At 36.4% G+C, this 22,627-nt stretch overlaps 1 protein-coding gene across 3 annotated transcripts in view; it reads left to right on the top strand.

The window, feature by feature from the left end:
• Positions 1-22,627, top strand: part of LOC111149010 (exocyst complex component 1) — a 60,335-nt gene that overhangs the window by 26,368 nt on the left and 11,340 nt on the right. For 2 of the 3 annotated variants that reach the window (XM_022505887.1, XM_022505886.1), the window contains 7 exons: positions 2,670-2,819; positions 9,139-9,244; positions 13,754-13,798; positions 15,054-15,217; positions 16,008-16,115; positions 17,355-17,431; positions 17,955-18,183. In XM_022505887.1, coding sequence (XP_022361595.1) covers positions 2,670-2,819; positions 9,139-9,244; positions 13,754-13,798; positions 15,054-15,217; positions 16,008-16,115; positions 17,355-17,431; positions 17,955-18,183 — 879 coding nt within the window. The remainder of the gene's footprint in view (positions 1-2,669; positions 2,820-9,138; positions 9,245-13,753; positions 13,799-15,053; positions 15,218-16,007; positions 16,116-17,354; positions 17,432-17,954; positions 18,184-22,627) is intronic. The other variant, XM_022505888.1, reaches the window with a different exon arrangement.

The following is a 22,627-nucleotide window of genomic DNA, read 5'->3' as shown; positions in this document are numbered from 1 at the left end:
CACTAAATTAAGTAATATAACTTAACATGTAATGGCCTGAGTAAACAGTTGCAAAAGAACATAAACAATAATCAGCCATGCAAGAGAGAATGTTCACATAGGTCCATGCTCCCCTATCCAAAACTCTTGGGATGTTTTTAGAATTTTTCAGATTCTAGTAAAGTAATATAGTGTACATACTAAATATTACATAGCCACTCCAGGAGGGGGCTGGAGTAGGGCCCTGTGATGAAGCACACAATGTTCCTACAGCAAAAAAATATGAATAGTCATTCCAAATTCTATAAATAGCCTCATGTCAGTTCAGGTCAAGTTTTGCCACTAAAATAGATTTGGTACCTAATTTAAATGGAGCTTTGAGAGTTTTTTGTATATTAGAATTGCTGAAAGGGATTGTAGACCTATGTACGTAGTGTACCTTGTGTATAACATCTATAATAGCTGTGAACTTGTGTTGCCTCGCCATTTCTGGTTCTTGTTTTGAATTGGTCTAGTTTTCTGATACTTTTCTGCTGTCTCTGGTACAGTTTCCTAAGTAGGTATCAGTAATCTTAATCTTAAGTAATATCAGTAATCTTAATCTTTGTTTTTTTTTGTAATCTTAATCTTAGACATATATTGATTGGAGCGCCTGGGTGGCTCAGTCAGTGGGGCATCTGTCTTCAGCTCAGGTCATGATCCCAGGGTCCTGGGATTGAGCCCCAGGTCTGGCTCCCTGCTCAGCAGGGAGCCTTCTCCTCCTTCTGCCTCTCCCCCTGGCTTGTGCTGTCTCACTGTCTCTCTCAACTAAAATAAAGTCTTTAAAAAAAGAAATACATTGATTGTTCTACATAGTTTTATATGGAATTTCTATATGGGTCCTTATTTTTCTTTTTGCTCTCCATTTTTAAATTGGGTATATAACCTTACAAGAAGAAAATTCTCCCAACAGGCTGATTTGAAAGCTTTAATGAAAAAGGTACTCAAGTAACAATGGTTTTAGTACTCGGCATGTCTTATTCTCCTGCCTTTCTTGCTCTAAAAGTACTTCTCAATTGCTAGAGAATTCTTCATTGCCTTAAACTAAGAATTTTTTCTGGGTACTCTGTAGTTAAATTGCTTAAAAAATCCATAACCACCCAGTTCTTACTTTGTCTATATAGTAAAGCATATAAATTAGATAGAGGAAAGAAACCTGTTTTAACTTAAAAGAATTTAAATTCAGGGGCACCTGGATGGCTCATTTGGTTTAGCATCTGACTCTTGATTTCATGACCCTTAGATCATGAAATCAAGCCCCGCATCGGGCTCCTCGCTCAGCACAACAGTCTGCTTAAGATTCTCTCTCCCTCTGCCCTTTATCCCAGGCTGAATAAATAAATAAATAAATAAATAAAATCTTTAAAAAATAAAAATAAAAGCATTTAAATTCAGGATATTTATAAGCTAATCTATATCAGCTAGTATAATACATATATAATTAGGTTCAGGTAACTTTACTAGGAAATGAGTTAATGAGTGCCAAAACTCAATCCCTGTGTCATTTTAACAGAATGCTAACAAGTAAGTTTTAACTAAGCAAATTAGATTGAGTCAGAATGAACATCAAATTAGTCCATCTTTTTCCTTTTCCTTATTCTTGGGAATTTATATTTTCAAGGGGAATCTACTCCTTTAATCTTTCAGTTCCTCATCTCTTAGACACTGGCTTTGAGTTTATGACAAATATTGACCAAGTAGCAGAGAGCTAGATTGTTTCTAGAGATGGCTGGGAAGATTTTTAGTGTTTGTTTTTTTGTGTGTTTGTTTTTAGATACCAATAACTAGTAAGCATTTGCAGTTTTTGAATCTGGTTAAAATGATTTTGTTAGATATGTTTTTAAAAGAAAATGGAAGTGAGACTCACATGACTGAGGTTCCACTTCTTCCCTCCATTGTGACCTGAGCAAATCACTTAACCCTTTAAGTTTCCACTTCTTCTAGAAAATAAGGTCATTGGAACAGATAATCTTCCAGGCCTATGTTTTTCAAAACAAAAGTTAGGCTGCATCATCTAAGACTGACTGATAACTCACAAGTTTATTTACATAAAAACCTTGTCAAGGTTTTAAAATAAAATCTTGTGTAGTTATTTAACAAATTCCCAGAAAAACTAAAATGACACTGTTATTAAGTATTATCCAGGAAAGCCCAGGATATCATCATCTGTAGTGCTTCATAGTTTTAAAAGTTTATATCCTGTATGTTCTTATCTGTTGTTTTAAATATTGTAAACTCTAATAGTAGAAATACCATAGATGTAGACAGTTTGTTTTGAATGACTTCCCTATTTGATGTCTTTCTCAGTACAGTTGTATCATGAGGTTGATTTGCTTAGTAAATAGTAAAATGATACGGAATGGGAGAGACAGCCTCGATTAAAACATTTATTCTCAGCTTCTTTAGAAGATGAAATGGTTAGTTGCTGTATCCCAGAGTGCCATTCTTGCATGTTTATGATTATTTTATGGTGATGGTATACAGTAGATTTATGTGAGATGATGAAAGAAGACAAGTAAGTACTCAGTTTTTAATCCCTCTATCTTCTTTTGCTCTTCTTTGGCTGCATTTGGTCACTGTTTAGAATTTTCAGTTACAGCATGTGTTTCCTTTACTGTCATTGTATTTATTTACTTATTTACTCACTCTAGGGTCACGATCAGAGTTCAACTCTTGCTCAGCACTCTGTGGAACTGGCTTTGCCCAACCATCATCCATTTCACAGAGACTTGCTTCGATATGCCAAGCTGATGGAGTGGCTAAAGAATACAGATTATGGAAAATATGAGGGACTTACAAAGGTATGAGTTTGATATCAGTTACTCACTGCGTATGGAACATAGTCTTCTAGAAGCAAGACGTCATGTATTCAGTTCCCCAAGTAACATTTGAAGTACTGTAGTACTTTCTTAGCAAAGCAGAAACTACTTGCATTTCTGAGTGCCCATTAACCAGGCAGGATATTTATTTTATTTACTTGGGTAAGGAAGAGCTTAATTTCAAACTTCAGTTTAGTGTAGTAATGGGCCGTACTGTGGCCTTAAGCATCATTCAGTTTAGTTAAATGCAATAATTATCTCCTGCATTTTTTTAAATGCATTATAGAAACTAGAGACTAGATGATGTATAAGTGAGGTGTTTGCCCTCTAAGAATGGATAACCTGTTCAATGAAGCAAATGCAGAGTACCTCTTTATTAAGCAAGCATTTCACTATTCAGGCACATGGGCCCTAACAAACAACCCCTGCTTCTAAAGAGCCTTACATCTGACAAGAACAATTATACTTAAAACAGTCAGGAAAACATTAAGTACCAAACTGAAAATGAGTTTAAATGCATGGCAGTTATAGAAAAGAGAAATCCATGTCCTAAAGCCATGGGGGAAAACTTTAGAACAGAAATTGGACTTGAATTGAGTTTTAAATAATGAATGGGATTAGATAAACCAGAAAAAAGAGAAAGGGCATTCTGGGGATGAGGAGCAAGACGTGCAGACAAAGGTGGGAAAATACACCCTTTTGTCAGGACAATGGAGGATGGAGGCCCATGAAGCAGAAATTTCATATTCTAGAGCAGCGAGAAATTATGTTGAAAAAGATGAGCCTTGAGACCTAACAGTATTCCTCATACATGGGAAAAGACTAGATGAGGCAAATTCATTAAGAACCTAATATAATATTCAGATGAAATGAAATCTGAACCAGGAAGATAGTGGTAGAAATAGAGAATAGAAACCAAAAGAGAGACTCCAGGGATGGAAGGGACAGGATGATGCCAAACTTTCTAGACTTGGAGACTAGAAGAGCGGCGGCAGCAACATCAGCAATTGGAGAAGATGAGTCATTCATTCATATACGAATTTACTGAGCACCTGTTGTGTTCTAAGTAAGTGCTAGAGATACAGCACGGAAGGAAATAGGCGAATGCGTTTTCATAGCGCATGTTTTGGTGGAGGAAGACTGACAAAAAAATCAGTTGTATGGTAGATTAGAAGGTACTACTGAGTGCTCTGGAGAAAATAAAACAGGGAATGCTGGGACTGGGGGAAGACTGTAGCTTGAGATAAGGCATCATGAGAAGATAACATCTGAGCGTAGATTTTTAAAATGAGCAAGGGTGTGGGGTGCCTGGCTGGCTCAGTCAGTAGAACATTCCACTCTTTGATCTCGGGGTTGTGAGTTCGAGCTTCATGTTGGGTATAGAGATTACTTAAAAATAAAATCTTAAAAAAAATAAATAAGCAGAGGTGAGCAGGGGGAGTTTCTTGGGGAAAGCGTTCCAGGCACAGTACAGCTGTTCTATGGCAAGAGCATGCCTGTGTACTGGGGGAGCAGCAAGGCACTGTGGTTGGAGCACAGAGGACCAGGAACAGGACCTTAGAAAGAAGGTAGGGGAGGTGAAGTGGGGGTGGGGTGGAGCAGATCTGGAAGGGACTGTGTACCCATGGTAAGAACTTGGCTTTTACCGTGAGGGAGATCGGGGAAGGGGTTTTGGTGGGTTGTGAGCAGTAGAACGACATGATCTGATTTAGCTTTAATAAATGGCCATTGTGGCAGAAAGCCATGGGTATAATACTTTTCTGGCATTTCTGCTATGACCTTTAGTATTGAAATTGACCATGTCACTTAGGGAACTGAAGAATTGCTACCTAATTCCAAAATATAAAGAGCTGTATTGATATATCATATGTAAGAGCACTTTACTTAAAATTCGGAAATACCCTGGAAAACGTGAAATCTTTTAAGTTTTTATGAAAATTTAAGTAAGGCATAAGTTATTTTAATAATTAGTAATAATTTAATTATGTGGACAATATGACCTTAAAAGATGTTCTCGAATTGGAAAGAAGGACGTATTTTGTTTCTTAGAATGAAAACAAAAATATTGAGATTGTTAATATAAAAGCCCTTCCCCTTAACCCATATGCTTGTGGCAAAAAATTTTCTAACAGAATTTAGATAGCAAAATCATCTTATTTTTCGCTAGTTTTGCTAGCCAGAGTTTTTCTCGGTTTTATTCAAAAAGTGGTGCTCTCTTTCAGAGTGTTTTATAATGAAGCTTATTCTCCCTCAGGAAACTAATGTTTATACATGAACCCATTTTATCTTCATACTTACTGAAATAATTATTATAACTTCCTCTAGTGTTAGGTTCATACTTCCTGAGAAGGCAGAGGATTAGGTAGAAATTTATGAGAACTATGATGATAAGAAAAAAAGCAGGTCGTACATGCCTATCAGTGTATCAATTTGAACACATTTGGCATAAGGACATTCTTGTATATCAGTCTTTATGTGTTTCAAAGTGCCTTTGCCCACTTAAAGTAAGATCTGGTCCCTTTACTTCTAAATTGCGATCATAAGAAAGGGGACATAAACCTTGGTAAAAATAAATAATATTTTAAAGTATAATTTTAAAAATGTTTTTCAAAAAGAATATAAGTATCCTGAGGTATTTATATATATATCTTATCTGGTCAGTTATTTTTAAGACTACTTTTGTTCCTCAGAATTAGTCTTTTAAGTGTTCTGCAATTCTACTGTTGTGTTATATTTTGTTTTGTTCTGTTTTGTTTTCATTCAACAGAATTCTGATTTGGAGATATCTTAAGGAAAAATACAGTACTGGAATTCTTTGCCTTTTGAAGTTTTAGGAGGATTAATATTTTGAATAATTAAACATTATTATATCTCCTTAAGAGTTTTGTGCCAACAAGTGCTCTGTCCCTTAGTAAATATTCAAATAAGTAAAATAATCAATAAGCTTTTTGCCTAATTGTGTTCTCAGTGAGTATTATTGCCCTATCTTTATATATAATGCAGTATTCATGAATGTAATTTAAGTAAAGAAACAAGATGATAGCCAACCTAGCAATGATTTATGGACTCATTCTCTGCTCATAGTATAGTTTTGATTGACAATATTAATGAGCTTTTTAAATGAAATTGACTTATTTCCCAGGAATGTTACTTGATCCTGTGGCTTGAACTTTTGACAGACTATGTATTTTACCTCATAATCTAATTTGGTTGCTGAAGTCAAAAACAGGAATTTGACTAAAAAGGAAGAAGGAAGAGAGGAATGAAAGAAGGAAAGAAAGAAGGAAACAGACAAACCAGTACTTCTTTAGTAAGAAATAATAACGAAATGCTGTTTGCACTGGATTGGGTGTACATAGCTCTCCTGCTTTCTGGCAGGAAAGAGAAAAGCCTTTTTCTGTTCTTTAAGGGATAAGAATCACTAGGCACTGCCCAGCTGTGCTTCTCATCTAATCTAAGCAAAGCCCCAAGTTTTAGTATACATAATTAGAGCTTAGAGAAATAGATAACTGCCCAGATTCCTTCCTCCCCAGGACTACAGCCCCTCTCCATGGCTCTGGATTATTCGTGTAGGGCAGTTAAGAATAGAGATGTTCCATCCATGCTTAGGGAGGAAATGAGCTTTCCTCTCCCATTAATTTCCTTGAAGATTACTCAGACGTCTCCTTTCAGCCCCAGTTCTGCATTTGTGGAATTTACCCGTTTGTGTAAAGAAAAAGTAAAATATAGAGATCTTGGTAAGACTGCACAGTCAAAACAATGAAAGTTGAAAAGACTGCCTGAGACAACAGTATTTAAACTCTTGATAGTTAAATGTAAGGTGCTATATACAAGGTGCTAAGCTCCTTCTAAGAGACATTCTTCAGAATTTGGTAAATGAATGAACTGATGGTTACACCTGTCTGTGGCCTCACCCACCAATGAGTTCTGTTACGTAGCTGGAAAAAGTTATCTAGTCATTCAAGCTGCATTGGAAAAGGGGGTGATTTTCAATAGTCTGCTCATGTCACTGTTTTCTAGATACCAAAGAAGCTGTTTTCAAATGGTTTAAATTGCTTGGGTGGTAATGTGCACTTTAGACAATTTGGGTATTGGAATGCAGTCTGTTATGTTGAATGATTTGAGTAGAAACCACCGATGAAGATTTCACAAATTATGTGAAACTGATTTTCTGTCTGTCAACTCTTCACTGATTTTCAGTGCTAATATTTTTTTAAAGATTTTATTTATTTAATTGACAGAGATCACAAGTAGGCAGAGAGGCAGGCAAAGAGAAAGAAGGGGAAGCAGACTCCCTCTGAGTAGAGAGCCCGATGCAGGGCTCGATCCCAGGACGCTGAGATCATGACCTGAGCCAAAGGCAGAGGCTTAACCCACTGAGCCACCCAGGCACCCCTTGACTAAGTTTTCTTACAGAGACTACATGGGAAGTATATATGGCCTACAAATTGAAAAACCAAGGATCTATATGTTTCATCCAAATATATTTTATAAGGAAATATCTATGAACTAAGAAAATCAGTGGTAAACTATGAGTCAGGATACAAATATTCATATAATATATACCCTTTGAAAGGTATACTTGATGTTTAAAGCAACATAAACCTGCTCTAAAGCTGCCTGTATTGGGGCACCTAGGTGGTTCAGTCAGTTAAGTGTCTGCCTCCGGCTCAGGTCCTGATTCCAGGGTCTAGGGATTGAGCCCCACAACGGGGAGCCTGTTTCTCCTTCTCCCTCTGCCTCCTGCTCCCCCTGCTTGTGCTCTTTCTCTCTCCCTGTCTGACAAATCTTTAAAAAAATTTTTTTAAAAGTGAATATTAATTTGAACTCATAAAGAAGCATAAGCTTAGATCCCAGGATAAATTTAAAAGAATAGCGAAGTACAGTGGATTTATTTACATTTCGTCAGACTGTGTAAGGCATTTAATTTAGGACTTGGTAAAATGCATGGTTTCCCACTAGTGAAGAATCCTTCCTGAGAGCATAAAATATTTTTATGTGATAATAAGCAGATATGATGAAGAAATGAGTCTGTATGCTAAATTATAGATGAGATGTTTCCATTTGAGCTAGAATAAATCCAGTTTGTTTCTAAAAAATAATTGTGAAAACTGTAAGATGTACTAGTTATAATTAAACTCTTATTGAAAATAACTTATTTTGGAATACCTAAATACCCTAAGCTTATTGAAAGATTATTTTTTAAATATATTTTTTAAATTTTTTTACTTTTTTTTTTTTTTTTAAAGATTTTATCCATTTATTTGACAGAGAGAAATCACAAGCAGGCAGAGAGGCAGGCAGAGAGAGAGGAGGAAGCAGGCTCCCCGTTGAGCAGAAAGCCCGATGCGGGGCTTGAACCCAGGACCTGGGATCATGACCTGAGCCGAAGGCAGCGGCTTAACCCACTGAGCCACCCAGGCGCCCCTAAATTTTTTTACTTTTTTAAAAGATTTTATTAATTTGACAGAGAGGGAGATCACAAGTAGGCAGAGAGGCAGGCAGAGAGGGAGGGGGAAGCAGGCTCCCCGCTGAGCAGAGAGCCCAACGCAGGGCTCCATCCTACAACCCTGAGACCATGACCCGAGCCAAAGGCAGAGGCCCAACCCACTGAGCCACCCAGGCACTCCTTGAAAGAGTATTGAAAATAGCCTATTTTGATATGCCTTAACTACCCCTAAGTTGGCAGGGGACACTGACACTGAATGTCCCCCTTTGTTGCCATTGACACTGTTGGTATGATTGTTTTTAATAGCAGCATGGCAATATGGAGGAAGTTACAAAGATTCCCATTTTCTTTGGCCCTGTATTTCCATCCTTAGGAAATGATTCCAAGAAAACAATTCATTAAAGATGAAAAGGTTATTATAACATTGTCTATCATAGCAAAACATTGAAACCACTTAAGTGGCCTCTGCTGGGGGATTGATTTGCTGAATTGTGGTATATCAACAAAGCATAACACTGTACAGTCATTAAAGTGTGAGGCTGGAAAAACATGATTGCTCAGACCCAAATATGCTATACAGTAGGATTACAACTCTATTTGAAATCTCTGAAAGAAAATACATAAAAATGAAAATATAAGTGTGATTATATTCGATTTTATATTTTTATAAATTGCTGTTTTGATGCCTGTTCTTTTTTTTTTTTTAAAGACAGAAAACAGCCAATTTTTTTATCCTATGAAATACCTCAGGATTTTAGACCAGAAAATTTCAAGCAAGCACGAAGGCTTTGGGGGGACTGAATTGTTATATTTGTTTAATTAATAAGAAGTACCTCTTACTTTTATTTTAAGAATTACATGGATTATTTATCACGACTATATGAGAGAGAAATTAAAGATTTCTTTGAAGTTGCAAAGATCAAAATGACTGGCACAACTAAAGAAAGCAAGAAGTTTGGTAAGCTTAGACACCTCAGTTCATTGTTTTCTTTTCTATTCTATTCTATTAAAAGTGGTTTTATTTATGACAAATAAGTCTAAGACATTTTAGAGCAAGGTGGAAGAAGATATGGTAGAATTGATGAAAAAGTAAGTCTGATGTGTTGGTTTGATTTATAGTTATTTCACAGAACAAATGTTTATATCTGTAAATACAGCTTTTACCAGAATTCTCTGGTAAATGAATCTGACAGCAATTGTGTATTCATGCCATAAATGAAAGCATCTATTCATAAGAAAAGCAGTTGACCAGAAATGAAGTGCAATCTGGTGGAGAAAGTATTAGGCTCAGAGACAAGTTGAGAGTTGAGTTTCCGACTTCCTAAAAGGCCTTCTGTAGCAGTTGGTGGCAAGTCATCGATCTCTTAAGTCATTGCTCTTTACAGGGAAATGAAAAGTAATTCCTGGCTTCTTACTTCTCACTGGCTATTTTGAATCAAAAAGAAAGTTTGTGTTTCCTCCCCGGTCAAGGGGCTATAAAAGTGTCCTCCAAATTTCTCCTGGGATTATACCTAATTTTTCCAAAGGGATATTTTCCAAGCATGTTATTTTTTGTTGCTTCGAAGTATGTTAAGCGGACAGAAACGTGATTTGAAAAGATAACCAGTGAAAGTCTCAAGTTGCGAGGAAGGTGATTTGCCGAGGCCACATTCTGCTCTTGCATGTGTACCCATCTCTGGAGTTCCTTTTGGATGGAGTTCTGTGCCTACTCAAGTCAAAACCTGGCCTTAAATGGCTACAATGTGTACTCCTCAGTGTGTCTGCCTAGTTTCCCTTTAGACCAATGAGTTTAGCATTTGCTTGTTGAAAGGAGCCTATGCCCTAAGCAACTTCTGGTAATCAGGAAACAGGATTGAAATTGATAGCACATCTTTCCATTCTTTTCCTTTAGGACAGAGAAGACTGTCTTTAGTGGGTAATTATTTAGTAATTCACTGTTGTTGTTGTTATTGTTGTTGTTTTAATTCAACACTAATATATTGATTATGCTAGTCCAGACTGTTGAAATGTTTTGAATCTGTGTACACATATGTTACACTTAGGTAAATACACTGATAAGTATCTTGGGACCATAGGCTTTTGGAAACAGAAATGCTAACTCATCCTAAAGGTTAATTGTTCTGAAACAGCAGTGTGTTTATATCCTTGTTAATGTTTCACTGTGGGTATGTTATGCTTTTTTTTTTTTTAAGTAAGCAACATATTAATTCAGTTACATGTTTAATGTTTTCATTTAGTATATTTGTCACCACTTGTTAGTGAACCATTTTATTTTGAGAGAACTCTTCTAACAGAATATGAAAACTGGAGGTAAAAAGGAAATCTTTCTAAAATTATCTCCTTAGGAGGCCGTTAATCCCAGTATCATAATAGTTTATCAAGCCTAAGATTCACATTGAGATAAATGACATAACAAAAATGTAATTTAAAACAAGTACAACACTATCTTACTGGTATCATTGCATTAACCTGAAAATTAATTTTTTTCTTTTTCTCCCTCCTGGGAAGTTCTTAAATTATCTTGTTTAAAATAGTTTTAAATTAGAAGTTTAGAAGGCACTTTTATAGTTCTAAAATAGCATTAAAATCACATTTCTTCCTATGTATAAAATAATAGCAGGAGAGTAATTTGTGATGGTTGATGGCACCAGAAAATCATAGTTTCAGTTATCTTGATAACATCAACTACAAAAGAAGAAAAACTAAATAGTAAACAGAATTCAGAAGACAAGTTTAAACAGATGATTTAAATTCTAAATAAGGTAGAGTGAAAATTTTTTTAAATATCTTTTCATTCAAATTGTGTTTAAATCAACTTTTAATAGTAATATAATTAAAATAGCTAACTGAAATTTTAGAAAGATAACTTGTCCATGAATCAAAATGAAGTAATTATAAATAAAATCTAATTTTGTTTTGTTTTTTTAAAGACTTAATTAATTCATTTATTTGACTAAGAGATCACAAGAAGGCAGAGAGGCAGGCAGAGAGAGAGGAAGGGAAGCAGGCTCCCCAGCAAGCAGAGAGCCTGATTCGGGGCTTGATCCCAGGACCCTGGGATCACGACCTAAGCCGAAGGCAGAGTCCTTAACCCACTGAGCCACCCAGGCACCCCTAATTTTGTTTTGTTTTTTACTTGCTCTGAAAATTCTGGGTCATAGATGCTAGTAAGAATAGAAGGTCAGAAATGTATAGTCAATATTGTTATAGAGATTCAGGGGCACACTCTCTTTTTGAACCACTTTGACTCAACTTTAACATCACTTTAGCTCAGGTCATTCAGAATAATGTTGAAATACCAACAGACATCTTTTCTTTGTAATAAGATCTTTAGTAGGTGATTGCCTTTTTTAATTAATAGGTTTACCTTGATAAACTCAGAGGCATGGAATTTTCTCCCCAAGAATAATACTTTGGTGGAGTTTTTCCCCTTGTGTTCTACAAATATACTTAATGAAATGGCAGGCAAAGAAATTTAGAAATTATTTTTTAAATCACCGATTTTTTTCTTTCTATAGCTAAGATAACACAACACACACATGCATATTATTTTAGGCCCTTAACATATGCATTTATATAATTACTGCCTCCCTTGTATTTAACATTCCAAAATTTTAATAGTGGTATGTCAAAATTGTTTTTCAATCTGTGTTGTTCCAGTAAACTAAGAATCTTGTTGATTCCAAAAGGAGTCTTGAATACAAGACTAAATTCAGTGCTGGCTAGAAAATTCATTTAATAAATACTGATTATTATATAATAAGCACTGCTAAGTACTGAGAATGCAACAATAAGCAAAGACCCTACCTCATGAAGTTTACAGTCTAATGGGGATTATTTAAAGATACTTAAGATGTTACCTGAAGGGGCGCCTAGGTGGCTCAGTAGGTTAGGCATCCAGCCCTCCATCTCAACTCAGGTCTTGATCTCAGGTTCATGAGTTCAAGCCCCACATTGGGCTCCATGCCCAGTGTGGAGCCTACTTTACAAAAAAAAAAAAAAAAAGTTGCCTGAATATTGCTTGTCGCTGATAAATAATATAAGCTTTGATGAGCCCCAAATCATTATTAATTGGCACTGTTAGTAACTCTGTGTTCCTTATTGGGTACAAAAAAAAAAAAAAAAAGGTGTGAACTTAGTATAGTGACACCTTAAGGCCACTAGGAGGTACTGTTCAGCTTGGCCCACTAGTTGATCCAGCACGATCCCTGCTTACCACTTAAATCTCTAGCGTTGGTGTTTCATTCTTCTTAAGCTCCACATAGCTAGGGCTGCAAAGATGACAAGTCAGTAGCTTTTACTTGGGCTTTTGCCTCGAAGTTTGGTAGGGATGTTGACAGTTTGATACATTGTTCTCTGTATTTAAATTATTTCTAGGTTATAGTTATATTCTTTAATTTTCTCTTTCTATAAGTTCTTTCTTTGCCTTTCACATTAACTTCTAATTTGAGTTGAGAATGTTTCACAAGATGATCTCTACAATTGATCTAATAAATATTATATAGAGAGAAGTTTTAGAATAAAAGAAATGCCAAATGATCCCAAAAGAACTCAGATTCCTGTATTAAACCTGTTCCTTTGGCTTTAAGCCTTCCATCCACCCATCTCCTGATAATTAGTATTTTGATATCTAATTTTCATTCTAGGTGTTCATAAAGCCAGCTACTAAGTAGTTCAGGTTGATATTTTGAAATGATTTTAACACCCCAACCATGTAATTTTTTATCAGATGTGGCCATAACATTATTCAGTACAGTGGAGACTCCTCTCAGGACTTCTCAGGGAGCGAAAATGTTGATGTGCTTAATATCTAAGTCTGCAACTTCATTCTAATAAATTTCCACTTTATTAAATTTTTACTTGACCATATGATCTCACTCGTATGTGAAATTTAAGAAACAAAACGAATGAGCAAAGGAAAAAAAGAGACATCCAGAAACAGACACTTAACTATAGAGGACAAACTGATGGTCCCCAGAGGGCAGGGTGGGTGGGTAGGGGCTGGGGATTAAAGGGTACACTTATGATTAAAATAAAATAAAATAAAATAAAATAAAATGACTTTAAAAAAATTCTAAAAACACTTTTACTTCAACTGTTTTTTTCCCAGGAACCAAAACTTACAAATATAATCTTTTAAATTTTAAGCGCACTAGCTCCATAAACTTTAAAAAAAAAAAAAAAAAAATCACTTAAAAGTGTTGGGGGAGGGGCCGACAAATACAGACATTTTTGCCTATTTGAGTAAAAACAAACATTAGACCAGTAAAGTTTTTTCTCTCAGAATTTGTCAAACAGTAGCTGACCAACTAAACATACGTTGCACACCTCTTGTTACTTGATGCTCATGGTTCTTTGCATGTGTCTTTTAAACTAGAGCTTTAACTTCCTCTTGTGCATGGTTTGTGCAAATTGCAGTTTATTAACTTGTCTTTGTCTTTGATGCTTGCAACCTAATCCATCACAGCTACACTGCCTCGAAAAGAAAGTGCTGTCAAACAGGAAACAGAGAGTGAGTATGCTTAGTGTATTAGTAGGTATTCTCAATGCATGTTTGTTTAATGTCTAGAAATCAGTTTTTTGTCTTGAAAAAAGTTACATCCAAAAATATTGATTGCTCTGAGTTGCCAGGTTCGGTGGAAGAAAACCAGCATGATGGTAGTGGTATGGCTACATTCAAGAAATGTAATTCAAAATATATGGTGGGTAATCAGAAATTATGAAAAGGCTTAACCATTAAACTTCTGTTTTCAGGCTTTGTTTAGAAACTATAAAAATTCTTACAAATATGGTCAGATTTTTGCATAATGAAACTAAGGTGTATCTTTAATTGTCCTTATTATATCTTCATCTGTCCCTTCTGACCATCAGCAAATAATATAGGTTAACTGAGAAATACTTTAGAAAATTAAAAAAATTATTCATTGTTTATATTTAATTCTGAATAAAAATATTACATTTTCTTGTAAAAATGGAAGCCTTTAATTCCTTGATGGATATGGAATATTGTCCAGCCACATTGTTCTCATTTTTCCTCAAAGATGTCTCATATGATGCAGTTCATGATGTATATATTACATATTATTTATTTTTTAAGTATAGCAAGTTTTCAGGTAGTTTTTTTCTCTTCACTTGTTTAGTTTTTAAAGAGCGGTAGATAATCAGTTCACTTGCTGTAAAAACAGTTTCTGGATTCAGGAATGTGTTAAGTTACATCATATGTAATCTGCTTTTTGTACGGCAAGAATGATGGCATATTGGCAGTTTTGTATGGTTCAACCCAATATTTTCATTTAATGTGGAGGCGTGTAATATTGGGATATGGCTGTTTTCTTCAGAAAGAAAAAAAGTCATTAAAAAATAAAAATAAAAAAGACATCATAGCTAGTACACCAAAGAGTCATTGGCCTTCATCCATATTTATATCTTTTGAGTAACTCAGGAAGGAAATCTTCATCTACTTTAGCCTAGAAATACTAGGCAACTTTGGTGGTACTGCGTAGGGTATAGATCATGCGATCCTTAAGACCGCTTTTGGTCCTATTCTGTAAATCTGTGTAGTTTTTGCTACTCCTTACAGTATGCTCAGGAATAGGACACAAATGTTAATGAGAGAGCAGGACACGCTACCACACAGCCCATGTGGTCGGCTTGTGTGATAACTGATATGAGCACTGAATACCAAGACAGTAGGCAAGAGCCCTCATTCACAATATGGGTCTTTTATTCATGAAGGTCACAACTTTCAAAGTTTTATTATTTCTTAGGTCTTCATGGAAGTTCTGGGAAATTAACTGGATCTACTTCTAGTCTAAATAAACTCAGCGTTCAGAGTTCAGGGAATCGCAGATCTCAGTCATCTTCTTTGTTGGATATGGGAAACATGTCTGCCTCTGATCTCGATGTTGCCGACAGGACCAAATTTGATAAGGTAAAATAATGTAACAAGTATGTCTTAAACACGAACATTTGTTTTCTAATAGCAGTTTGTTATTGCTTTAAGTGTGTTCCAGGATTTGGGCTATGTTGGCTCTCTGAATTAACCATATCTTTTGAATTCTGAATCTGAAAAAAAAAATACTATTCAAATGGCAACTGAAATGTGTATTATCAATTCATTGACATAACAACTTTATTAGAATTTATTTTAAATCATTAAGAGCTTGTATCTTGGGGCTCCTGGGTGGCTCAGTGGGTTAAAGCCTCTGCCTTCGGCTCAGGTCATGATCCCAGAGTCCTGGGATCGAGCCCCGCATAGGGCTCTCTGCTCAGCGGGGAGCCTGCTTCCTCCTCTCTCTCTCTGCCTGCCTCCCTGCCTACTTGTGGTCTCTGTCTGTCAAATAAATAAATAAGATCTTTAAAAAAAAAAAAAAAAAAAAAGAGCTTGTATCTTTAAGTTCCTTGAGCCAAACTACAAAATAAAGTGGAAATAACAGCTTGTATGAAGCTAAACTGTTCTTTGCAATGCATTAAGTTTAAAAAGTTTGTCTCTGTGTTCCTCTTTCCAGATTCCAAGTGAATAATTATTTTGAGTTTTATTTTAGGTGTGTCTGGCCCTGTTAAGCCTTAATACATCTGCATCGTCCTATCAATCTTGGAATAGTTTCTTTTGGGATTCTGTTGAGATTATATGTAAAGCATCTATGATCTCTCCAGAAAAGTGAATTAAATGTAGAAGATGTTTTCATGCGTTTGGTGCAGTTCATTTTTGTTTTCTTCAGATCTTTGAACAGGTACTAAGTGAACTAGAGCCCTTGTGTCTGGCAGAACAGGACTTCATAAGTAAATTTTTCAAACTACAGCAACATCAAAGTATGCCTGGAACTATGGTATGGCTCACATTTATTTGTTGGCTAATATTTATAATCAGTAGTATAATTAGCCTAATTAATTTATTGTCACAATTTCAACATCAGAACAGAAAAAGAAAAAATTTACAATGCAAGGATTTTTTCAGTAATTTTTGTCATACCACAAGATAATGAAAACAGTGATAGTTGGCTACTCCAGACATTTAGGTCTAAGACAATACTCCAAATTGTCTTAGACCTAAATAGCCTCTAAATTAGTAAGAGGGAAATGTCTGAATTTACTTTGTAAAAAACACTCTTCAAAAGGAAATTTTAGCATTTTAGTAGTCACCAAGAAAAAATACAATTTTCAAAAGAAAAAGATATATGAGTGCGTATACCAAGGTCTAACAAAAAAAAGAAGAAAGAAAGAAAGAACCAGGCCCCAAATCTGAACCTTTCCTGTGCCTTTGTTACTAACTAGGTATGAGACCTTAAACCAATTATTTAATCCCCAGTTTTCCTCATCTGTACAATGAATAATAACTGTTCAGCATGCCTCTCAGGTGGCGTAAATGTAAGAAAATAAAATGAGATGCTGTTGCAATATTTTGAAAAACTTACAAATACAAATAAAGTGATTTTTAAATTAAGGTCATCTTGGGCAGCTCGCTGGCTCCGTTGATAGAGCATGTGTCTCTTGATCTCCGGGCCATAAGTTTGAGCCCCATGTTGGGCATAAAGCTTACTTGAAAAAAAGTAAGGTCATCTTAATATACAGAACCAATATATAAAAAGCAATCATAAAATGAATTTGTTGTTCTAGGTGATGTTGATAGTAAATTTGCTTATTTGTTAACCTCTCTAAGAATTTTTAATAACATTGTTTAAATGCCAAAGTTTTATTTAAACGATTGATGAAATTCTTTAATTTTTAAAATTCTTTCTTAAAAGTTGTTTCTGTTTTTTTGAGCTTCCCTCCCCTTCTGAGCCTCCAGTACCTTCTCTGTCCCTGCTTTCCCCTCATATGCATACACACAGGCACATCTTCTCAGCCCACAGTAATTCTCAGATAAAATCTAAGAACAAAACATTTCCTAACCATTCTTAAACAACATACTAAGTTATATAGTTTTATCAATAGTACTGCCTTTAAAAATCATTATTTTTCATAATGTATTCTCTCCTAGGAATTTTAGGACTGAGCAGGCTTTTGCTATATAAACTAGTCAAATTGTTGGTCTTTTATTATGTAAAGTACCCGAATAATTTTTGCAGACTGAAGCAGAGGACCTAGATGGAGGAACGTTATCCCGGCAACATAATGCTGGCGTGCCACCACCTGTCTCATCTGAGTATGTGTGTGTTAATATCTGTTGTTTATCTGGGGAGGGGGACACTTAAAATTGAACCTCAAGGGGTGCTGGTCGGTGAGGAGCCAGGTGATTCTGGTGATGTGACAGCACTCAGAGCACTGACATGTGCGCCCAGTGCCTTCTCAAACGTCTTACTCAGTTAAAATTGGTCCTGTTGTCTGACCCTTCAGCTCTTTTTGGCTCGTAATCACAAAAAAGTGCAATCAGTTTAGTGTTTGCTGGTAAGAAGTAGCATTTGAATTGTAGGGTATTTCTCAGAAATTACAAAGCACTTTTCAGGATCCAGCTTTACAAATGACATGAAGTTATATTTTGAGTAATAAAATTTCAAAAAATATTTTTATGTTGGAAACTGCTGTAGAATAATTAGTTCATCCTATCTGGACGTTTTTTGTTGAAATGTGAAATTTTAGTCATTTTGTATATCTGTAGTGGATTAAAGTTAAAGATCAAGATATGAAACCTATAATCAATTCCCATATTTTGTTTGTTTCCTGAACAGGAAAGATATGATCCGTCAGATGATGATTAAAATATTTCGCTGCATTGAGCCAGAACTGAACAACCTGATTGCATTAGGAGACAAAATTGATAGCTTTAACTCCCTCTACATGCTTGTGAAAATGAGCCATCATGTGTGGACCGCACAGAATGTGGACCCTGCTTCTTTTCTGAGTACTACATTGGGAAATGTTTTGGTGACTGTCAAAAGGAACTTTGACAAATGCATTGTAAGTTGTTTTTTGTTTTTTTTAAATAACTTAGAGTTCTAATCATTGCAAAAAACAGGTAAATGTATTTAAATCAAGAGAGAACTGGGTGTGGGGCGCCTGGGTGGCTCAGTGGGTTAAAGCCTCTGCCTTCGGCTCGGGTCATGATCCCAGGGTCCTGGGATCGAGCCCCGCATCAGGCTCTCTGCTCAGCAGGGAGCCTGCTTCCTCCTCTCTCTCTGCCTGCTTCTCTGCCTACTTGTGATCTCCGTCTGTCAAATAAATAAATAAAATCTTTAAAAAAAAGAGAGAGAGAGAACTGGGTGTTATATGCAAATAATGAATCACGGAACAGTACTTCAAACACTAATGATATACTGTATGGTGACTAACACAACACAATAATTAAAAAAAAGGAGAGCGGGATTTTCAGTTTTCCATTGAGTGTCTACTGTTCACATCCCTCAAAGCTCTGAAGCAGAGTGTGGGCTGCAGTTTACAGGCACAGAGTTCATGGGATTGCTACTATGCCAGCTAGCTGCCCTTCTCCCCTGTGTGTGAGTCTTGGCAAATTCTGGAGTAAGTGGCATAGAGGCAGCAGCTGCTTGAGAGATCCACTAAGTAACTGAAATCGCATTTAACTGATCGGTGACCATAGGTCCCATGAAACAACTGAAACTCTCATTTGGATTTATTGTTGTTCTTCTTCTTAAAATATGCTCTGATAAGAAAATTAATAATTGGATCATTTTAATTGATTCTTTAAATTATTTAATTAGGTTTATTAGTTTGCTAGTTTGAGAGCTTTAATTAATAATCATATTGTTTTATTTTAAGAATACATTGTTCTTCAGGGCACCTGAGTGACGAAGTCAGTTAAGTGTCTAGCTCTTGGTTTTTGCTCAAGTAATGATCCCAGGGACCTGAGATGGAGCTCCATATTGGGCTCTGCGCTCAGTGCAAGCCTCTTTGTCCCTCTCCCTCCCCATGCGCCCTCCCCTCCCCAAGATAAATAAATAAACCTTTAAAAAAATGCCTTAACCTGTACCCCTGGGGCTAATAATACATTATATGTTAATAAAAAAATTAAAAAAAATTTTTTTTAAATGCCTTAAAAAAAAATAGAGAATCCATTGTTCTTATAATAACTTCCAGCAATCATTATGTTCTATAGGAAAGAAAAATAATTAATAATTTTATTTTGTCTAGGTTTTGGTAAGCTTGTAGGTATGAATTGGACAGGGCCAGGTTCTAAAATAAAAGCTTGATTTTATTAATGTAGTTAGTATGTAAAAGTGGATGTCTATCATTTGAATATTTCTACTGTGTAACTTCCAAGTCATATCCAGCTCTTGAATATCCATAAAACAATAGGAAATAAAAATATTAAGGGCAGTTAAAATCCACATCACTTCTGTACTTTTGAAAAACAGTATTTATTGACTTTTTAAAATACAAAGGCAATCTATGTTCATTTTTTTTTTAAGATTTTATTTATTTATTTGACAGACAGAGATCACAAGTAGGCAGAGAAGCAGGCAGAGAGAGAGGAGGAAGCAGGCTCCCTGCTGAGCAGAGAGCCCGATGCGGGGCTTGATCCCAGAACCCTGGGATCATGACCTGAGCCGAAGGCAGAGGCTTTAACCCGCTGAGCCACCCAGGCGCCCCAGGCAATCTATGTTCATTATAGAAACTTAAATGTCGCCTCAATAGGCTTGTTAATCCTCTTTTCTTACCACGTGACTTCACTTGACATTTGAAATATTATAGAATTTGGCCACTTGAGACGTCTTGCCTCTCCCACCTTCTCTAGCAGTGATGCTCAGCCTGGAGGGTCTGACTGCAAGCTGGGAGCAAAGGGCAAAGGAGGAGCTGCCAACGGCTGAGATAATGAGTCCCGTGTGACACAGCAGGAACACTAAATCATGAGGACTCTACATTTCCAGACTCTGAAGGCTTTGTTGCTTTTATTAGTAAAATATAGCTCTGTGTAACACCTGTCAGTCCAACCGAACGTAATTGTTAAAAGCATAGGATGGAGTGTCAGGTAAATATAGATGTGGCTTCATATGATGTGCTTACTAGCACACTGCCTTACGCGGAAGTGACACCTTACTAACTCATCGCTCGTAATGGTGCTGCTGCTGTTGCCGCCAGTGCTAATAATTCATAATAGTTTTTTAAACAACATTCATGTTATTCTCAAGACCGAATAGTGGAAAAACAAAGTAAGTGAACTTAGACAAAGGTATGAACTCAATATTTTCTCATAAAATTACATGTATTTCTCATAAAATTACAAGTATTTCTAAAGGATCTGTCTTTTCTCACTAAAGGGACATCTCTCTCTTATTTTAACTCATGTCTTCTCAGTGTCTGATGGGTAGTATGTACTCAGTAAGTTATATTACTCAGTAAGTTGTATTTTGGTATTTGGGACAAGATTAGACCCTAAGGTGTACCTTGAAAAGGTAATAAATGGACCTGTTTGTATTGAGCCAAAAGCATGAATGTCAGATGGCTGCAGAAAGTGGAAGAGATAGCATCGGGTTTGGCTCTTTCATCTGGTGGCTAAGCTCAGAGCACCTGCTGTTCTTCAAAGAACAGGACTAAGAAAGCTAGCCCAGCCCAAGCTAAAACTAAAGTTAGAAAGTAAGTGACATACTAAGTACTACCAAAGTAGGCTCTGCAGTCCCATACATTCTTATCTGCACTCAGTTTGCTTTTCAGGATCCTTCACACTATAGTGATGTGGACTTGCCCTCTTAAACCTTTGAGAATGTTATGATTTGGCTACATTGCCATGGGCAGAGAGGACGGATAAGTAATTCAATGATCTGTGCCTCGCACCCAAGTTCTAGTCTTAATCCCCGAATAACCTCTGTGTTGAGCAGTCAGCTGCAAATAACATGAGTTGAGCTTGAGAGAAATTTTATTTGTGTAAGATTTAGTTCACCGATGGCTTTGTTTTGAGAGATAAAGCGTGCACGTGTGTGCAAGCTGTGGGGAAGGGGCAGAGGGAGAGGGAGAGAATCTTAAGCAGGCTCCATGGCCAGTGCAGAGGCCAGTGCAAGGCGATCTCTCAACCCTGAGATCATGACCTGAGCTGAAACCAGGAATCTGTTGCTTAACTGATTGAGGTACCCAGGTACCCCCTGATGGCTCTTTTCTTAAACAAATGTGTTGTTTCTATTCTACCAGTTATAATGCTAGAACAGTCAACTGTCATTTAGAATATTTCCTGTTGATGTTTAAGTATATTCAGGCTATAATTCTATCCTGTGCCTTTAAATGCCACACTGAACAAAAATCTTCATGCAGCTTAATAACTACTGTAGAGCAGCGTTCATAAATTAGTGCTTCCTGGGTATCAGTCACTGGTCTGAGCACCTTGCACGTTTTATGACATCTAAACTTGACACTGTCCTTCCTGCTACATTAAGTAGACTCTCTGAGGGGTTATGTTACTTTGCCCAGGTCAACAATAAAAAGTGATGGAATTAATATGCATACCCAGACCGTCTGGTTCCAGCACCTGCAGTCTTACACTGCCCTCTCTGCTGCATCCATTTTTTACTTTTCACAGTTATCGATACCGATGAAATGGAACACAGGGATACCTCAGAGAATCTTGAGGCTCAGTTGGCCCAAGCTCCCGCAGTAAAGCGAGAATCATAATGAAGCAAGTTATTGAAATAAAGTGAATTCTGATGAATTTTGTGGTTTCCCCGTACATATAAAAGTTTTGTTTATATGTACATAAAAGTACATAAAAGTTATGTTTATCATACTGCGTATTTATCATACTATCATACTGTAATCTGTTACGGTTCAGTAGCATTTTGCCTAAAAAACAGTGTCCATAACTTAATTTAAAAATACCTTATTGCTAAGAAATACTAACCATCATCTTAGCTTTCGGCGAGTTCTAAGGTTTTTGCTGATGAAAGTTCTTGACTCTGTGTTTTTGGCCGCTGACTGATCAGGGTGGTGGTTGCTGAAGGTTAGGGTGGCTGTGGCAGTTTCTTAAAATCAGACAACAGGGAAGTTTGCCCCATGAATCGACTCTTCTTTTCTGTTTCTCTATAGCACGCAAAGCTGTTCAGTAACATATTACCCACAGCACATTACCCACCCACTGCTTTGTCAACTAAGTTTATGTAATATTCTAAATCTGTTGCCATTTCAACATTCTTCATAGCATCTTCACCGGGATTAGGTTCTATTTCAAGAAACCACCTTCTTGACTCACCCCTAAGAAGCAACTCCTCATCTAGTGAAGTTTTATCATGAGATTGTAGCAATTCAGTCATATCTTCAGACTTCACTCGTAATTCCAGTTCTTTCCCCATTTCTACCACATCTGCTGCAGTTACTTCCTCCACTGAAGTCGTGAACCCCTCAAAGTCCTCTGTAAGGGTTAGAATCCTGTTCACATTATACTTTTGCCCTCTTCCCATGAAGC

The sequence above is a fragment of the Enhydra lutris genome, unplaced genomic scaffold (genome assembly GCF_002288905.1).
Source record: "Enhydra lutris kenyoni isolate GAN:26980312 unplaced genomic scaffold, ASM228890v2 scaffoldscaffold21, whole genome shotgun sequence".
In the NCBI taxonomy this organism is placed as follows: Eukaryota; Metazoa; Chordata; class Mammalia; order Carnivora; family Mustelidae; genus Enhydra; species Enhydra lutris.
Note: the sequence above shows the minus strand (reverse complement) of the source record. Positions and strands in the feature narration are given on the sequence as shown.